Consider the following 18,072-nt stretch of genomic DNA (forward strand, 5'->3'; position numbering starts at 1 on the left):
TTATTATTATTATTATTATTATTATTATTATTATTATTATTACTATTACTATTATTATAGTATTATTTTGGTCAGTATAATCCGGAACGTGTTGACCTAACATCGCTGTAGTCGGTAGCTGAACGAAGGCAGTTCCTGCACTGCTTTGGTCCCGTCCAGCTGCTCTCCAACATGACAGCGAGGAAGTCCGGATCCCGGCTGGAGACCGAGATTGAGCGTTGCCGCTCTGAGACTCAGTGGGACAAGATCCCGGAGCTGGTGCGACAGCTCTCAGCAAAGCTCATTTCCAACGGTAAGTACTGCTCGTTTATGAGGGGCCTTGTCACCGGCCGAGTCCTCGGTACTTCTTGAGTACAGCAGCGGCAGAAAGGCAACAGAAGCCGGCAGTGTAGAGTCAGAGCTGTGCCTCGGTGGAGGTCAGGTTTATCATGGTTTATTTAGGTATAACATGTCGCAGAACACTTAATAATTGCCTCACACAGTGACTCCATCACACACACCAGGTTCCGGGTAAAAACCGGAACACACACACACACACGCACGCACACAAGTAAGTAGTTTATTTATAAAGCGCTTTTTGCAGATAAAATCACAAAGTGCTGTACAGAGTTGTAGCAAAAGTACAAGTGCAACACAATAGAATAATAAAACAAGAGTGCATAAACATCATAAGAACAGCAACATTAAAGGATAAATAAAAATTAAAATCCAGTTAACTAAAAACTTTACTGTAAAGTGTAGTCTTCAGCAGTTTTTAAAAAGTGTCCACACAGTTGAGCTCCCTGAGAGACTGGTGCAGGTTATTCCAGAGTCTGGGAGCTACAGCCTGGAATGCCAGGTCTCCTCTGGTTTTAAATTTAGTTTTTGGGGTCTTTAGGAGACCCTGACCTGAAGACCGAAGGCATCGCCCTGATGAGTATGGGCACAACAAGTCTGAGATATATTTAGGGGCCTGACCATGTAATGCTCGGAACGTGAGAACTAATATTTTATATTCTATGCGAAACTTAACTGGAAGCCAGTGCAGAGTAGCAAGAATGGGGGTGATGTGGGATGTTCTAGAAGCACCAGTTAAAAGTCTGGCAGCAGCGTTCTGAACGATCTAGAGTCTGTTTAGGGTCGACTTATTAAAACAAGTAAAAACAGAATTACAGTAGTCAATACGAGATGATATAAATGCGTGTATGACCAGTTCCAGATCTGATTTTGATAAAAGATGCCTCACTTTAGAGATATTTCTCAGGTGGTAAAAACAGTTTTTAGTCAATTGATGACAATGTCCCTCCAAAGACATGGACTGATCAAAAACAACCCCAAGGTTTCTGAGGCTGGTTTTAACAGATGAGCCCAGATCACCAAGAGAGTTTTTAATTAGAGGGATGTTTTTATCAGGAGCAATGATCAGAGTTTCTGTTTTGTTTGAATTTATCTGGAGATAATTTGATGACAGCCAGTTTTTGATACAGGATATACAATTTAAGAACTCTGATAAAAAGTTAAACTCTGAGTCATTAAAGGAGCAGTACAACTGGATATCGTCAGCATAAAAATAAGACACATTTTTAAAACCACGGACCAACCGACCAAGAGGCATCAGATACAATAAAAACAAAACAGGCCCCAGAACAGAGCCCTGGGCTACTCCACATGACAGGTTGGACATATTGGACATAACATCGTTAATAGCAACATTAAAGGTTCTTCCATTAATGTAAGAGGTAAACCATTGGAGAACAGTACCAGAAAACCCCATCTCAGATTTGAGTCGATCAACCAGTATACTGTGATCTACAGTATCAAAGGCAGCTGTCAGATCAGGTAAAACTAAAACTGTGTAACGACCAGAGTCAGCGGCCATCATCACGTCACGAGAAACTTTCAGAAGAGCAGTTTCAGTGGAGTGGATTGATCTAAAACCAGATTGATATTTATCATAAATATCATGCTGTTCCATGTATGAGGTTAGCTGCTTAGCAACCATTTTCTCCATGATTTTAGACATGAAGGGAAGCTTAGATATGTGCCGGTAGTTTATAGGCTCCCCCGGATCAAGATTGGGTTTTTTAAGAATGGGGTTTATTATCGCATGCTTAAAAAAGCTGGGGACCGAGCCAGATAAAAGTGAGAGGTTTGTCAATTTTACCACCCAAGGACCAACAACATCAAAAACGTTTAAAAGCAGAGAAGTAGGAACAATGTCTACAGTGCTCGATGAGGGTTTCATCTTTCCTACTAAAACCTGGACATCCTGTAGGCTGACAGGAGTGAAGGAGGACCATGAGCTCACAGGGGCTGATGCACTGCACAAGCAAACCAAGGGAGGAGTGATGCTAGCCCTTATATCTTGTACTTTATTTACAAAGAAATTAAAAAAATTATTACAGTCCTCCTGTGTGTGTACAGGCACATGGGACGGTGAGGGTGCAACAAGATTTTCAATAGTATTGAACAAAACCTTGGTGTTTCTCTTATTTTGCAAAACAAGATTAGTGAAATAAGCAGAGCGGGCACGCTTTATTAATTCATTTAGCTCCATTATCTTTTCTTTTAAATAGAGTCTGTGCACCTCTAGTTTAGTGGTTTTCCACAACCGTTCCACTTTTTGGCAGCTTTTCCTAAAGCTAAAAATAGCTTCATTCATCCACGGACAAGGTTTCTTATTAGAGCCTGGAGTATTTTTAGCTGGTGCTACTTTGTCCAAAACAGACAGACAATGGCTATTGAAGTTTGTCATAAAAATGTCAACATCATCTCAACTAGCAAATGTAGTTGGATCGAAAGAGGCAGAAAATCCACTGATTGCTGCTTCATTAAGAATGTGTCTCCGCTTTTTCACATTAGAAGTAGTCTGTACCAGTGTGATTGACAGATTAAATATGATACAGCAATGGTCACTTATTTGTAAGTCTTCAATACCTAGATGGTCAATCATTAAACCAAAAGAAAAGACCAAATCTAAAGTATGACTTTTAGTGTGTGTTGGACCTGACACATGTTGCACAAAGTTAAAAGAGTCCATTAGAGACATCAGCTCAGCTGCCATAGGACAGGACGAATTATCAACATGTAGATTAAAATCACCAAGGATTAATACACTCTCCAGTTTAACAATAGATGACATAAACTCAGAGAATTCATCTAGGAATAAACGAGCAGGACCAGGAGGTAGGTAAATTAAAACACAGTAAAAAGAGTGTTCATTTCCAACCTTACACATCTGGAGCTCGAAGGAGTTGAACGTGTTCATGTCCAACAGTCTGCAGCTGAAAGCGTCTCTGTATACGAGCGCTAATCCTCCTCCACGTTGTGTAAGCCGTGGAGTTCCAAACACGGAGCAGTCCGTAGGGCACAGCTCATTAAGATGAACGTAGTCATCTTCCCGTTGCCATGTCTCCGTAATGACACACACACACACAGTATGACCAGAAAAAAACAATTCTGGGTTAAATTTGCTGATGCAAATTGTCACAGGCACATTTATTAACAACCAGCTGCACAGTATGTTACACTTTTGACTTTTTCACCTGTAAGGGATGTCACTGCAAATTTGCGGTTGACCTCATTTGGAGACATGATTTCTGCCCTTGTTGAATGAGGATGTCCAGTCAGAGCATGATGATTTTATAAAAAAGGATTTATTATATGAAATGAAATGAAAAAGAGTACAAAAAAAGAGTGTCCCATCCTGTAGGGAGGGCAAGCAGCCAGGTACTAAGCAGGATGGTCAAAAAGGTTCTTCCCTGGCTCAGGATATGCAGGACTAACTAACAGTTTCACAGCTTAAGCTTTATACAGATATAAGGAAAAGTCCCAACCCTGAAGGGAGAAAAAGGAGGGGGTCAGATGCCAACAGTGGAGACGTTGGAGAATGATGAAGACGTGTATGTTATGAGGAAGGCTGGCGCCACTGATATCTGTCCTTGATAGTGTGTGTGCTTGTATATCTGCATGTGAGTTTGAGTTTGGCCTTCAGCAAAGACTGTGTGTTGCTCGCACTGTCGATACAATACAATATGTACTGTTAATCTAACATGACTCAGCTGTTGAAGGGTGCAAAGAGTAATGCAGTCGTCATGTATTAAAACATGACAAAGTGTACACACACATTTGGGGATATGATGATGAATATAATAATTGCCATAACAGGGACAGCATGTGTGAGTGATTTCTGTAGTGTAGCTTGTTATGGGGAAGGTTTGCGTTGAGAAATCCATCCAGCTTTACATTCTGTTTTGAGAAGTAAAAGCAGTGACTCCTAAAACTAGTATTTTGATACAAAATAAGCTATAATATATATATATATATATATATATATAGACACACACACACACACACACACACTATTGTAGTTTCCTATATCGCCAAAATAGAAAACTTGATACATCTTGAATCTCGATATATCTCCCAGCCCTATTTCCTAAATTATAAAACAGCCTAAATTAAAACATAAATGTATATATAGAGCACATTTGTTTATTTAATATACTTACAGTTTATATACAAGTCAACACGTTGCACATTTACTGTTAAGTTCACATTGCTTGTCTTTAATTTAGACATTTACATTTTATTTTCATTACATATTTCCTTTTAATTTCTCATGCTCACTCATGTGGTTCTTTGGTGTTCACTAACGACTTATTAGACACATTTGTTGCAGACTTTATATCTTTTTTAAAGGAGTGTATATTTGTGGCGCTTGTGATTGGCTAGTGACGGCGTTCAGTTTTATTGTTTTTAAATACGGGATATTTATGGGAAAATAATAATACGGGACGATAGCAGGAAAGGGGGGTAAAATACGGGAGTTTCCAGGCCAAAACGGAGTACTTGACAGTAGGGATGTAACGATTAATCGTAAGGCAGTTAAAAATAGATTCATAGGTATCACGATTCACATCGATATTGTGAAAAATGAATCGCAGTACTTTTTTTTTTAACCAGCAGAGGGCGCTATCCAGAAGTGTTGGCGGCGGGCAAAGTCTGCTAATACTTTCTTTCTGGCCACCTTCTACTTTTAAACATGTTCATAAATTATTCCTTACCCCTTTAGCACCAAAAAATATCTGTAATATTACTTGAATATCTGTAAAAGTCAAGTTTTTCTATTAGCTCTGTCTGCTAGCATAGCATCTCTTCTTCACTGCAAGATATCTGCATGCCAACCAACCACTGGGTTACCAGCGCCCTCTGCTGGTCCAAACAAATATCTGACGTAAATACAGTGTACACTGTTTTGTTTTGTTTTTTTAAGTCGAATTGTTAAGGCACAAAATACATTTTCAGTTGCACTTTTAAAAAGAAAAAGAACTATTATGTCGTTTTGCATTGTTTACTATAGAACCAGCATTTAAATTAATAGGCTTCTTCTTCATTTGTATTATTCCTTTATTTATTTAATTCAAGATTATTTTTAGTTAAATTGCATTGTTTTGAATAGTTTATCAAGGGATTCTTTTGACAATGAAAAATAAAAGGAAAACAGTATAGTCTTTCCCCCCAAAAAATAAAGGAATATTTTTCAGTCATCATTTTTCTACAGTCCCATTTTGTAAAGTAAATCGTGAGAGAATCGTATCGTTAACCCAGTATCGTGAACCGAATCGTATCAGGAGTTAAGTGAATCATTACATCCCTACTTAGGTACAGGTATGACCTTGATCTGTGTGTGCGTGTTTCAGTCTGTGTGTGAGTCTGTCACTTGGTACCAGCAACAGCTGCTGATTTCTAGCAGTATTGCACGAGATACAAGTATTAAAAAGTTAGAGATCGTATTTGCCAAATGTTTTCCAAAAGTCCCATCCACAGAGATAGCCAATAGAATGTCCCGGTTTGATGACCCACGCATATGGATGTTGGTACAGACACACAGATTGAAACACGCACACACAGATCAAGGTACAGACACACAGATTGAAAACACACACTGATCAAGGTTCAGACACACAGATTGAAACACACACACCGATCAAGATACAGACACACAGATTGAAACGCACACACTGATCAAGGTACAGACACACAGATTGAAACACGCACACACAGATCAAGGTACAGACACACAGATTGAAACACACACACTGATCAAGGTACAGACACACAGATTGAAACACGCACACACAGATCAAGGTACAGACACACAGATTGAAACACACACACACTGATCAAGGTACAGACACACAGATTGAAACACACACACACTGATCAAGGTACAGACACACAGATTGAAACACACACACACTGATCAAGGCACAGACACACAGATTGAAACACACACACACTGATCAAGGCACAGACACACAGATTGAAACACACACACAGATCAAGGTACAGACACACAGATTGAAACACACATACTGATCAAGATACAGACAGATTGAAACACACACAGATCAAGGTACAGACACAGATTGGATTACACACAGACATCTTTGTTTACAAATCCTAATTCTACACACACAGATCAATGTTCAGACACATGGATTATATTATGCACGCAAATAGTTTTGTTACAGTTATGGCCCCATAGTCAGCATCAGGGTGGGCTCGTCCACAGCACAAGAGACTCATCCAGGACGAGCGTTGGCAACATCCTGAGAGAAGGCTGAAGCAAGCGCTGAGCTCAACACACTATACTCTCCTAACTTAAAGTGTGCTGACCAAACTCCGCAGCAGACGGACATGACTGTGAAAACCTTTAAACTACAAACGCAATCACAAAATAACTCTGGTGCGCTCCCAACTGTCTTTCCAACTGTACCATGTTTTGACACCTAATCGCATCCTTGTTGTGACTGTGAGGAAGTGAAGAGTTGGCGACTTCAAGATATACAACTAACAATTATTTTTTAGATTAATCTCAAATATGTTTTTGTTTTGAAGCACATATTTTTGAATCGCTATTTTAACCCACTTGCTTAAAGAGTAACTAAACCCCTGCTTTCTGCTGACCTGCCACTAGGAGGGAAATAAAAAAAAAATGCCTTGATTATGGGCGTTACTCCTAGGGTTGGGGTCAATTATAATTGTAATTGCATGATTGAAAATTGATAACAATTATAGCATAATTATTAGGGGGCCAAGCCTGCGGGGCCTGGGGACCGCTTATGTGGGGTGCTGAGAAACCTATTGTTTTTGTTTTGATTTTTATGATAGTTTTTCCAATTTAAATTTTTATCTTGGTAAAAGTGGTGCTGCAGACTAAACCGTGCAAGATCAATCAATCAATCAATCTTTATTTGTATAGCGCCAAATCATAACCAATGGTATCTCAAGGCACTTTACAGTAGAGCAGTCTTAAGGACGGACTCTTCATTTTATGGATACACACATATGCATATTTACGTATATACACATACATATGTATCCCACACCCAACATGAATTCATCATGGCGGCAAGGAAAACCTTCTGTTAAGCAGCAGGAACCTTGTGTGGATCCCATTCCTATGATGAACAGCCATCCACGTTATGCTGTGTTGGGTGTGTGCAGAGGAAATGGTAGAGACAGAGCCGCTGAGACTCTGTAACTCCACACTAAGGATCCCACGGACCTGCAAGACAAAAGCCAGAAGGAGTACAGGAGCAAACACACAAGGGAAGAAGCAGACATAGAGGGAGTGTTTGAGAGAGGAATGGGACCCTCTGCGGTCCCTCTCTAGCCTAAATGACCTCTCTCTTAACGCCCTCTCCAACCTCTCTCCAACCGAGCATGCCAGACCCCCCCCCCCAGCAGTCTATGCCTATTGCATCTTAATTATGAGCTATGAGCTGGTTCCTAACTAAAAGCTTTACCAAAGAGGAATGTTTTGAGCCTAACCTTAAAGGTAGAGAGGGTGTCTGCCCCCCGAACCGTGGTTGGTAGATGGTTCCAGAGAAGTGGGGCCTGATAACTGAAAGCTCTTCCTCCTATACTACTTTTAGAGACAAATGGAACAACGAGTAGTCCAGCATTTTGAGAGCGTAGTGTTCTGGGGGGATTGTATGGCACTACAAGCTCCTTGAGATAGACTGGTGCCTGTCCATTTAGGGCTTTATAAGTGAGAAGAAGAATCTTGAATTCTATAGGGTAGTACAATTTGGAGGGTTGATCCAGACCCCCCCATGTACCTCGAACGCAGAAACTCACATGTCCGCCAGCAGGTGGCGCTAAAGGTCAACGCGGTTAGGCCTATAACTCTCACACCGTATGTCGCACATTCAAAAACTTCATATCCACAGATTCCCTGAATAGCACTGAATCACCTGGGTTGGGCCATGCCAATTTCCACCTATAATCGCGAAAACTGGAAAACCTACTTTTGTCCAATCAGCGTGAAACTTGGCACGTAGAGTCTTCAGTTGGACCTGATCTAAAATTGAGTAAAGAATTTTGCGCAAATTATTAACGAGTAAAGTTTTCTAGCTAGTTATAAAAACACAAACTGTTGCGTATCTCGGTCAAAATAAATGCTAACACCAAATCTGAGATCCTTTGTTGGCATGCGACTGTGGGTGTATGAGCCAAATTTGAATATTGTTGGCCACTAGGGGGCACTGTAAATATTGGAAATTTATATCTCCCAAATGGCAAGCAATTTTTACCAAATTTGGTGGGTATGACCTTGGGTCGCTCCTGAGGCCACATCTCGAAGTTAATCGCGTTTGGTCAAAGTGGGCATGGCTTATTACAGCACAAACAACAAACATACAGTGGATATAGAAAGTCTACACACCACTGTTCAAATGCCAGGTTTTTGTGATGTAAAAAAATGACACCAAGATAAATAATTTCCCAACTTTTTCCACCTTTAAAGGGCCCATGTTAAGCTAAATTCACTTTTCTGTGCTTTAAACATGATAAAAGTGCTATTAGGGCTTCATACACATGCCCAAAGTGATTTTTTCATTGATTCCCTCAATCATTAGAGGGTGATTTGCTCCTTTCTGACTGCAGGGCGATCCGAAACACCTCGCTCCAATTTGATGACGCGTTCAAAGTTTGATGACGAATTTGACCCAGCACTGAGCTGCAGAAGCCACGCCCCCAGGAAGCTCTCTGCCATGATTGACATGTAAACAGACATTCCCACAAATGTGCACATTGAGCATGAGCTTGTCTACGGAGTGGGTGGGAGGAGGGCGGGTCGTCCTCTGGCCCTACGTCACCGTGCGGGGAGGAGGAAGTCAGTGTCCCGTCTATAGACACGCCCACTCATGAATATGCATAAGTAGGCCGCAAATCAGCCCGTTTGTGTAGAGTTGCTCAGTAAGTGACTTTTCAGAGGCTAAAACTCTAGAAAACAGGCGAGTTTGGGAAAATAAACCTGAAATACTATGTTTTTGGGGTTCTTTGAACAAATGGAGATTGGTGATGCATGACATGGGACCTTTAATGTGACCTATAACCTGTACAATGCAATTGAAAAACAAACTGAAACCTTTAAAGTTGAAAAAAAAAAAAAAAAAACTTAAGATAACCTGGTTGCATAAATATGCACACCCTTAAACTAATATTTTGTTGCAGCACCTTTGGCATTTATTACAGGACTCAGTCTTTTTGGGTAAGAGTCTATCAGTGTGGCACATCTTGATGAGGCAATATTTGCCCACTCTTCCTTACAAAACCGCTCCAAATCTGACAGATTGCGAGGGCATCTCCTGTGCACAGATGTCCAATCGGATTAGTTACTCTTAAATTCCTCACAACCTGTTGTACTCTGACAGCATGTTTTACAGTCAAAATAATGTATTTATGGTAGTTGTATTTTCAACATGAAAAATTGTGATGACAATAAAAAAACATTTTAAATAATACAAAGTGCATGTGATCTTGAACAACTACTCCTAACGGAAAAATGTTGTTAAAAAAGTAACAAAAGATGTTGTTAGCCTGCCTAACAGGTTCTGGAGGTAAGAACTTTAAACCAACTAAAGAATTGCTTTCATAATAATAAAAGCATAAAAAAGACCTTTCTTCCTCAAAGGTTGGCATTATTTAAGTGCAAACAGTCAAACTAAGATTAACAAGCCAACTTAGCTAAAGAAGTTTAAAAAATAAAAACGAAGTGCAGAAACGTAAGCATGTCAACATGCTTGGGTGTGAGGCCGGCTCACTTCTTTGAGGCGATGTTTCCAGGAGCAGAGAAAAGATGCTCAGATGGCGTAGAGGTAGCTGCAAAGCATAAGTATGACTTGGTCAATGAGGCAAGGGTCATTCACCTTCCACCAAGCAATCAGCCTTTGAATCAGTACATCAGGACCTGCATCATGAAACAGATGAGAATATAATGTTATATATATATATATATATAATATAATTTGTGTTAAATAACAAGCAATATTGATATTTGAATTAAAAAAAATCTTACCTCATTTATGATGGCATCGTTGTTGTGAGCATCCTCTTCATGTGACTGTCGCTGTCTGTGGATGAGTCACAGCCAAGCAGTGATTCAACAGCTAAAAAAGTTAGTTTTTTCAGGTTTCTGTCAGTCTCACACACATTTTTTTTCTTCCCAGCCTCTAGTCAGGACTGTGAGGCTCGAATTTTGGAAACATTGAACCTCTGTTCTGGAGTCAGAAATGTGGCTAAACGATTAATTGCATTTGCGATAATATTGCAATATGATAAAACAAGATTTCCAAACAGCAAAGCCTGCGATTTTGAAAAAAAAAAATTCTGGCCATGTGATTTGCGAGCGGAGCAGCGCAAAGCAGGCTGCTTTAACCTGTTGTTCAATGGCCTCAGGCTTGACAGAAGCCAACACTGCACAAAGTTTAGTACCAAAGAGGAGCAGCATGTCAGTTGTGTGGGATTATTTTTGCTATAAAAAAAAAAAAAGTGACAGGTTTTGCGGTCCGCTCCGAGGGCAAAGACAGACTCGCCGTGGGCACTAGTTGGGGGTGCTCGGTCTGTTGCTCGGAACTGAAACCCCCCCCGCGCCAGTAGGCGCAGCGGTCTCGCCCTGGCCGTCGCACCTGTCGACACTGCCCTGGGTACCCAGCAGGCCTTCATCCCTCCTCCACCACTAATTTGCTTCCCGGACCGCCCGCAATGTTCTGGTAGCCACTGCTATCCGTGAGGGGGATATGGGTGAAATGCAGAGAAAATAACTTAACTGTGATGTAATCAATAAGTTTAGTGTGTTGTGTGCTGCTGTTATTGAGTGAATATAATATTTAGGAGGCCAAGCCCGCGGGGCCAGGGAACCGCGTATGCGGTGCTAGAAACCCTATTGTAATCAGAAGGATCTTTATTACTATTAGGGGGCCAAGCCCGCGGGGCCAGGGAACCACGCGGTTCCTAGGACCAGTGGTGCTAGGAACCCTATTGTAATCGTTCTGATTATAATTGTTACCTTTTATTTTCCCCCTGGTAAAAGTAAACATTTTGGCCTTTAAACTTTAACAATTTAATTCACATCTTTAAAAACTTCATATCCACATGTTCCCGACATAAAGTTGCATCTTCTGACATAGGCCACACCCACTCCCACAGCACATTGCTCTTTGTAAGTCACAACATATCAAAAACCAACTTTTTCAAATTCCTCCTTGGGGTTTTGTCTAATCGGCATGAAACTTGGCACGTAGAGTCTTCAGTTGGACTTGATCTAAAGCTGATAAAATAATTTTGTTGCCTCAAAATATGCGCAAATAATTACTGAGTAAATTTTTCTAGCGAGCTTTAAAAATGCATAACTGTTGCATATCTCGGTCAAAATAAATGCTAACAACACCAAATCTGAGATCCTTGGTTGGCATGTGACTGTAAGGGTGTAAGCAAAATTTTGCTAATTTACGCCACTAGGGGGCGCTGCAAATATGGGAAATGTATATCTCATAAATGGCGAGACCGATTTTTACCAAATTTGGTGGGTATGACCTTGGGATGCTCCTGGGACCGTATCTCAAAGTGAATCGTGATTGGTTAAAGTGGGCGTGTCTTATTACTAGGGATGTAACGATTCACTCAACTCCCGATTCGATTCACGATACTGGGTTCACGATACAATTTTATCACGATTTATTTTACAAAATGGGAATGTTGACAAATGACTGAAAAATATTCCTTTATTTTTTTGGGGAAAATACTGTACTATTTTCCTTTTATTTTTCATTGTCAAAAGAATCCCTTGATAAACTATTCAAAATGATGCAATTTAACTAAAAATAAATCTTGAATGAAATAAATAAAGGAATAATACAAATGAAGAAGCCTATTAATTTAAATTCTGGTTCTATAATAAACAATTTAAAACTGCGTAATATTTCTTTTTCTTTTTAAAAGTGCAACTGAAAATGTATTTTGTGCCTTAACAATTGGACTTTAAAAAAAAAAAAAAACAGTCATTTTATTGTATTTACGTCAGATATTTGTTTAGACCAGCAGAGGGCGCTGGTAACCCAGTGGTCGGTTGGCATGCAGTTATTCCACCAGTGAAGAAGAGAAGCTATGCTAGCAGACAGAGTTAATAGAAAAACCTGACTTTTACAGATATTCACGTAATATTACAGATATTCTTTCGGTGCTAAAGGAGTAAAGAATCATTTATGAGCATGTTTAACAGTAAATGGCGGCCAGAAAGAAAATAGTAGCAGATTCCGCCCGTCACGTCCGCTTCTGGAAGGATTAATATATAGCGCCCTCTGCTGGTTAAAAAAAGTACTGCGATTCAATTTTCAGAGCATCGATGTGAACCGTGGTACCTATGAATCGATTTTTAACTGCCTTACGATTAATCGTTACATCCATACTTATTACTACATAACATGTAAATAAACAAACCTTTATTTCAGTTGAAGTATTATGTTGAGGGATGTGAAATTTACAGGGTAACCATAGAAGAGCACACAGATCACCCATACGAAAAAGTGCACCACTATGGGGCGCTAAAATGGGTGCAAACGCATTCTGGCCTGAAACTTTCACACTTTCAATCAATCTCAATCAATCAATCAGTCTTTTATTTGTATAGCGCCAAATCATAACCAATAGTATCTCAAGACACTTTACAGTAGAGCAGTCTTAAGGACGGACTCTTCCTTTTATGGATACACACATTTGCATATATACGTATATACACATACATATGTATCCCACACTCAACATGAATTCATCATGGCGGCAAGGAAAACCTTCTGTTAAGCAGCAGGAACCTTGTGTGGATCCCATTCCTATGATGAACAGCCATCCACGTTATGCCGTGTTGGGTGTGTGCAGAGGAAAGGGTGGAGGCAGAGTTGGTGAGACTCTGTAACTCCACACTGAGGATCCCACCAACCTGCAAGACAAAAGCCAGAAGGAGTACAGGAGCAAACACACAAGGGAAGAAGCAGACATAGAGGGAGTGTTAGAGAGAGGAATGGGACCCTCTCCGGTCCCTCTCTAACCTAAATGACTTTTCTCTTAACGCCCTCTCCAACCAGCTCTCCAACCGAGCGTGCCAGACCCCCCCGGCAGTTTATGCCTATTGCATCTTAACTATGAGCTATGAGCTGGTTCCAAACTAAAAGCTTTACCAAAGAGGAATGTTTTGAGCATAACCTTAGAACATGGGTGTCAAACTCACTTTGGTCTTGGGGCCGCATACAACTTAATCGGATCTCAAGGGGGCCAGACTAGTAAACTCATTCCAAAATTACATAGAACTAACAATAAGTCCACTTTTTTTCTTTGTATAGGTGCAAAGAAGAAGAAGTAAATTATAAAAATCTTTATATGAAATGAATTGTCCCTTTTACTAAATATATTATGAACAACCTAAGAGTTTTTAAGAAAAGTATGTGCAATTTCAACAACACTTTTACTCACTTTAACATTTATTCAAGTGCATTATGCATAAAAACTGATCAGTGATTGTACAATGTTGCAAAACATTTATTCACAGTTTTGTGGAACTTAAACACACTGTCCTGCATGTTAAAATACATCAAACACATACAAATTTAGAAATGATTTAAAATCCATTTTCCACATCTGGGAAGCAATTCTGAACACATGAACTGACTCCACACACTTGAAATCTTAAGTGGCAGCTGTTTTAAACAGACATTTGATAAAGTAAATTTGTCCCCTTCCTTGTTAATATAAAATAAAATGTATACATGTAAAAAAAAACTCACATACATAACATATATGGCATTCATAAGAAATAATATTTTACTCAACAAAACTCTCCTGTTGTAAATCTGTTACTGACTAGCACTGACTTTCACAGCAATTACAACAGCAAATATTCAAAGCTGTTTATTTTTATAGTGCAATGTTGAAAGCAGCATTCCATAGGATTTAGTGTTGCTCAGTATTTGCCCCTGAAACTTGGCATCTTTTAGCCTGCACAAGTGCATCAATATCAGGCTTCATGTCCTGAGAAGCAGCCAGTTTCAGAATCTCATTTAAGTGCTTATGTGTGAGCTTTGAGCGAAGCTTTGTTTTATTAATGTTCATTACTGAGAAGACCTGCTCACAAAGGTAGGTAGTCCCAAACATGGACAACATTTTGCCCACAGAAGCAAATGTGTCCTTCAATTCTACATCACACTGCAAATCAATGATTTCAAGTTGCATGTCAATGGGCACATCAGAAGCTCTGACTGTGAATGGTGAGCGAAAAACTGCAAATTCTGTCTCAAGTTCGCTAAAGACCTGAAATCGCTTCTCAAACTCCCTCAGCAACCCTGAAATCTTGTCTTTGTACTGTGTCACGTGAGGGTTAACGCTTGCTGCGCACACATCTCTGAGACAGGGAAAATGAGCAGCGTCACCGCTTGCCATCTGCGTCTCCCATAACGCGAGCTTTAACTTGAATGCACGTATGCTGTCATAATACTGTGTTACAATTTTTTTGCGTCCTTGCAACATTTTGTTCAGATTATTCAAGTGCTCTGTAATATCAACCATAAATGCAAGGTCCTGCAGCCAAAGCACTGTAATTCCTTAACAGGTTTTCCTTTTTTCTCCATGAATTGTCCGATTTCCCCACGTAGATCAAAGAAGCGCTTCAGCACAGCACCTCTGCTTAACCATCTTACTTCAGTGTGGTATGGCAGACCATGGGTAATGTTACAGTCACTGAGAAAGCTGTCAAACTGACGATGATTGAGACCTCTGGCTCGGATGAAATTAACAGTTCGGACAACCACCTCCATGACGTGATCCATTTTTAGCGACTTGCAACATAATGCCTCCTGATGCAAAATGCAATGAAATGTCCAAAAATTACCTCCTCCGTTTGCGGCTTGTACTTTCTCTCTGAACTTTGTCACAACACCTGCCTTTTTCCCGATCATTGACGGTGCACCATCAGTAGCCAGGCTTACGGCGCGGGACCAGTCCACCCCGACTCTGTCCAGCGCTCCAACAACGGAGCGGAAAATGTCCTCAGCTGTTGTGGTGTCGGTCACAGGCACCAACTCGAGAAACTCTTCTGTGACAGTCAAAGTCTCGTCAACTCCACGAATGAATATGGCCAGTTGAGCGACGTCCGTAATATCAGTACTCTCATCAATTGCAATAGAAAATGCCAGAAATGACTCCCCTTTGCGTTTCAGTTGGCTGTCCAAATCTGCCGATAGTTCCGAAATCCTGTCTGCCACGGTATTTCTCATCAAGCTAATATTGGCAAAAGCTTGTCGCTTCTCAGGACACACAATTTCGGCAGCCTTCAGCATACAGTTTTTGAGGAACTCCCCGTCACAGTACGGCTTTGACGCTAATGCTATTTGGCTAGCAATTACGTAGCTGGCTTTCACCGCAGCATCACTGACCTCTCGGCTCCGGGTGAAAACAGATTGCTGTTTCCTCAGACCCACCAGCATTTCATTTACCTTCTGTTTTCTCAGTTCTCCGTGCAAGGTGTTGTATTTTTCACCATGCTGAGTTTCATAGTGGCGCCGAATATTGTATTCCTTAAGCACCGAAACTTGCTGCATGCACACCAGGCACACGGGTTTCCCATTCACCTCCGTGAACATATAGGAAGAGGTCCATTTTTCTTGAAAAATCCGACACTCTGTGTCCACTTTTCTTTTTTTTGACAAAGACATTTCACTGAAGAGGGTGCCAGGGTCAACAGAAAAAGCGGGTAAAGTGATAGAACTGACTAAAACACAGCGCCCCTAGCGGACAATATAGGAACTGCACATTTTAAAGAAAATGAAGCTTATTCTTCTTTAATAATGCAGATTTATCCCGCGGGCCGGACTGAACCCACTGGCGGGCCGGTTCCGGCCCACGGGCCGTACGTTTGACACCCCTGCCTTAGAGGGAGCGAGGGTGTCTGACCCCCGAACCGTGGTTGGTAGATGGTTCCAGAGAAGTGGGGCCTGATAACTGAAAGCTTTTCCTCCTATACTACTTCTAGAGACAAATGGAACAACGAGTAGGCCAGCATTTTGAGAGCGTAGTGTTCTGGGGGGATTGTATGGCACTACAAGCTCCTTGAGATAGACTGGTGCCTGTCCATTTAGGGCTTTATAAGTGAGAAGAAGAATCTTGAATTTTATTCTATATTTTATGGGAAGCCAATGCAGAGAGGCTAATACAGGAGTAATGTGATCTCTTCTCCTAGTTTTAGTCAGTACACGTGCTGCAGCATTTTGAACCAGCTGAAGTGTCTTAAGCGACTTGCTCGGGCAGCCTGCTAAAAGAGAATTACAATAATCCAGTCTAGAGGTAACAAAAGCATGGACTAGCTTTTCGGCGTCGCTCTGAGACAGGATAGGTATGATTTTAGCAATGTTACGGAGATGAAAGAAGGCAGTTCTTGAAGTTTGTTTTATGTGAGAGTTGAAGGATAAATCCTGATCAAATAGAACCCCAAGGTTTCTAACAGTTGTGCTTCGTGCCAGAGTAATGCCATCTAGGGCAGTTAGGCTAGCATAGGTTTCTCTAAGGTGTCATGGGCCCAGTACAATGATCTCAGTCTTGTCTGAGTTAAGAAGAAGACCATTTTGGTCCATCCAGGCCCTAATGTCCTTTAGACAGGCCTCAAGTTTAGATAGCTGATTTGTCTCACCTGGCTTCATTGATACATACAGTTGGGTATCATCAGCATAGCAATGAAAGTTAACAGAGCATTTTCTCATAACATTACCAAGGGGGAGCATATAGATACAGAAGAGGATTGGACCTAGCACAGAGCCCTGAGCCCTTTGCATTCTACACGGTGGCCCAGCCATCAACAGAGGGACCAGGCCTCCACCCGACAGGCCCAAATATGTGGTCCTACCCACCTTCCTGTTATGGTGCCTCTCCATTCCCCAAAGGAGAAGTCTATATACGTTGTGCTTTGATTACACACTATCCTGAAATCAAAAGTATTAAATTATTCATTTTATTTATTGCTATGGAAAACATAAGGATGTGTGTTGGAGCTACTTCTCATGTGTCAGGCATTGTTATTGTGAGCTCTTGTTGTGCATTAAATCAGCCAGCTGTACTATTTACATAAATGCAACAGGGATTTCGCTGCATAACACAAGTGAGTAGGAGGAAGAGAGGACTTAACGGGGAACAAATTTGTGAGGACATTGAAGCTCATTGACTCTTTGAAAATGTATTGATAATGTTTGCAGATGACTTGGGTGAGCTGTTGTTAGGAGAATGCAAGCTCCAAACGTACCTGAAGGAGAACCCCATCAAACAAGGGGCCAGTCCCAGAGGCCCCCGACCTAAACTGGTGGAGGTCAGGAAACACCTCACTGCTGCTTTGGACAGAGGAAATCTTAAGGTATGTAAGAGAGGTTGAATGATTAGGTTCCATATCTGATCTAAGATCCCATATCTCTCCATTATCTTTATATTGTTAGGCTGATTACATTCAGGAAGCCAGTCTGCTGATTGCTAAGCTGTGCTATGTGGAGGGTGAATACAGCGATGCCTTAAGTAAGCTTGTAATTCCAGATAGCTCTATAATCTTTGAACATTTTAAGAATTCTAATACTGCTTTCCAACAATGCTGCTGACTAAAAAAGGTCACTACAACCGCCTGAGCCTGGATGACATGCAGCTGGTGGGAGCCCCTGTGTACAGGCTGTCCATGATAGCAGAGGCCTATGCTACTAAAGGTACACTCAGTCTTTTTCTTTT

General features: G+C 40.9%; 1 protein-coding gene across 4 annotated transcripts in view; it reads left to right on the top strand.

The window, feature by feature from the left end:
* Positions 1 to 101: 101 nt before the first annotated feature.
* Positions 102 to 18,072, top strand: part of ttc7b (tetratricopeptide repeat domain 7B) — a 92,316-nt gene continuing 74,345 nt past the window's right edge. For all 4 annotated transcript variants that reach the window (XM_028442523.1, XM_028442524.1, XM_028442525.1 and 1 more), the window contains exons 1-4: positions 102 to 292; positions 17,559 to 17,713; positions 17,793 to 17,868; positions 17,958 to 18,050. In XM_028442523.1, the coding sequence (XP_028298324.1) occupies positions 172 to 292; positions 17,559 to 17,713; positions 17,793 to 17,868; positions 17,958 to 18,050 (445 nt within the window). In that variant the 5' untranslated portion in view covers positions 102 to 171. The remainder of the gene's footprint in view (positions 293 to 17,558; positions 17,714 to 17,792; positions 17,869 to 17,957; positions 18,051 to 18,072) is intronic.

This window comes from Gouania willdenowi, unplaced genomic scaffold, assembly GCF_900634775.1.
Source record: "Gouania willdenowi unplaced genomic scaffold, fGouWil2.1 scaffold_55_arrow_ctg1, whole genome shotgun sequence".
In the NCBI taxonomy this organism is placed as follows: domain Eukaryota; kingdom Metazoa; phylum Chordata; class Actinopteri; order Blenniiformes; family Gobiesocidae; genus Gouania; species Gouania willdenowi.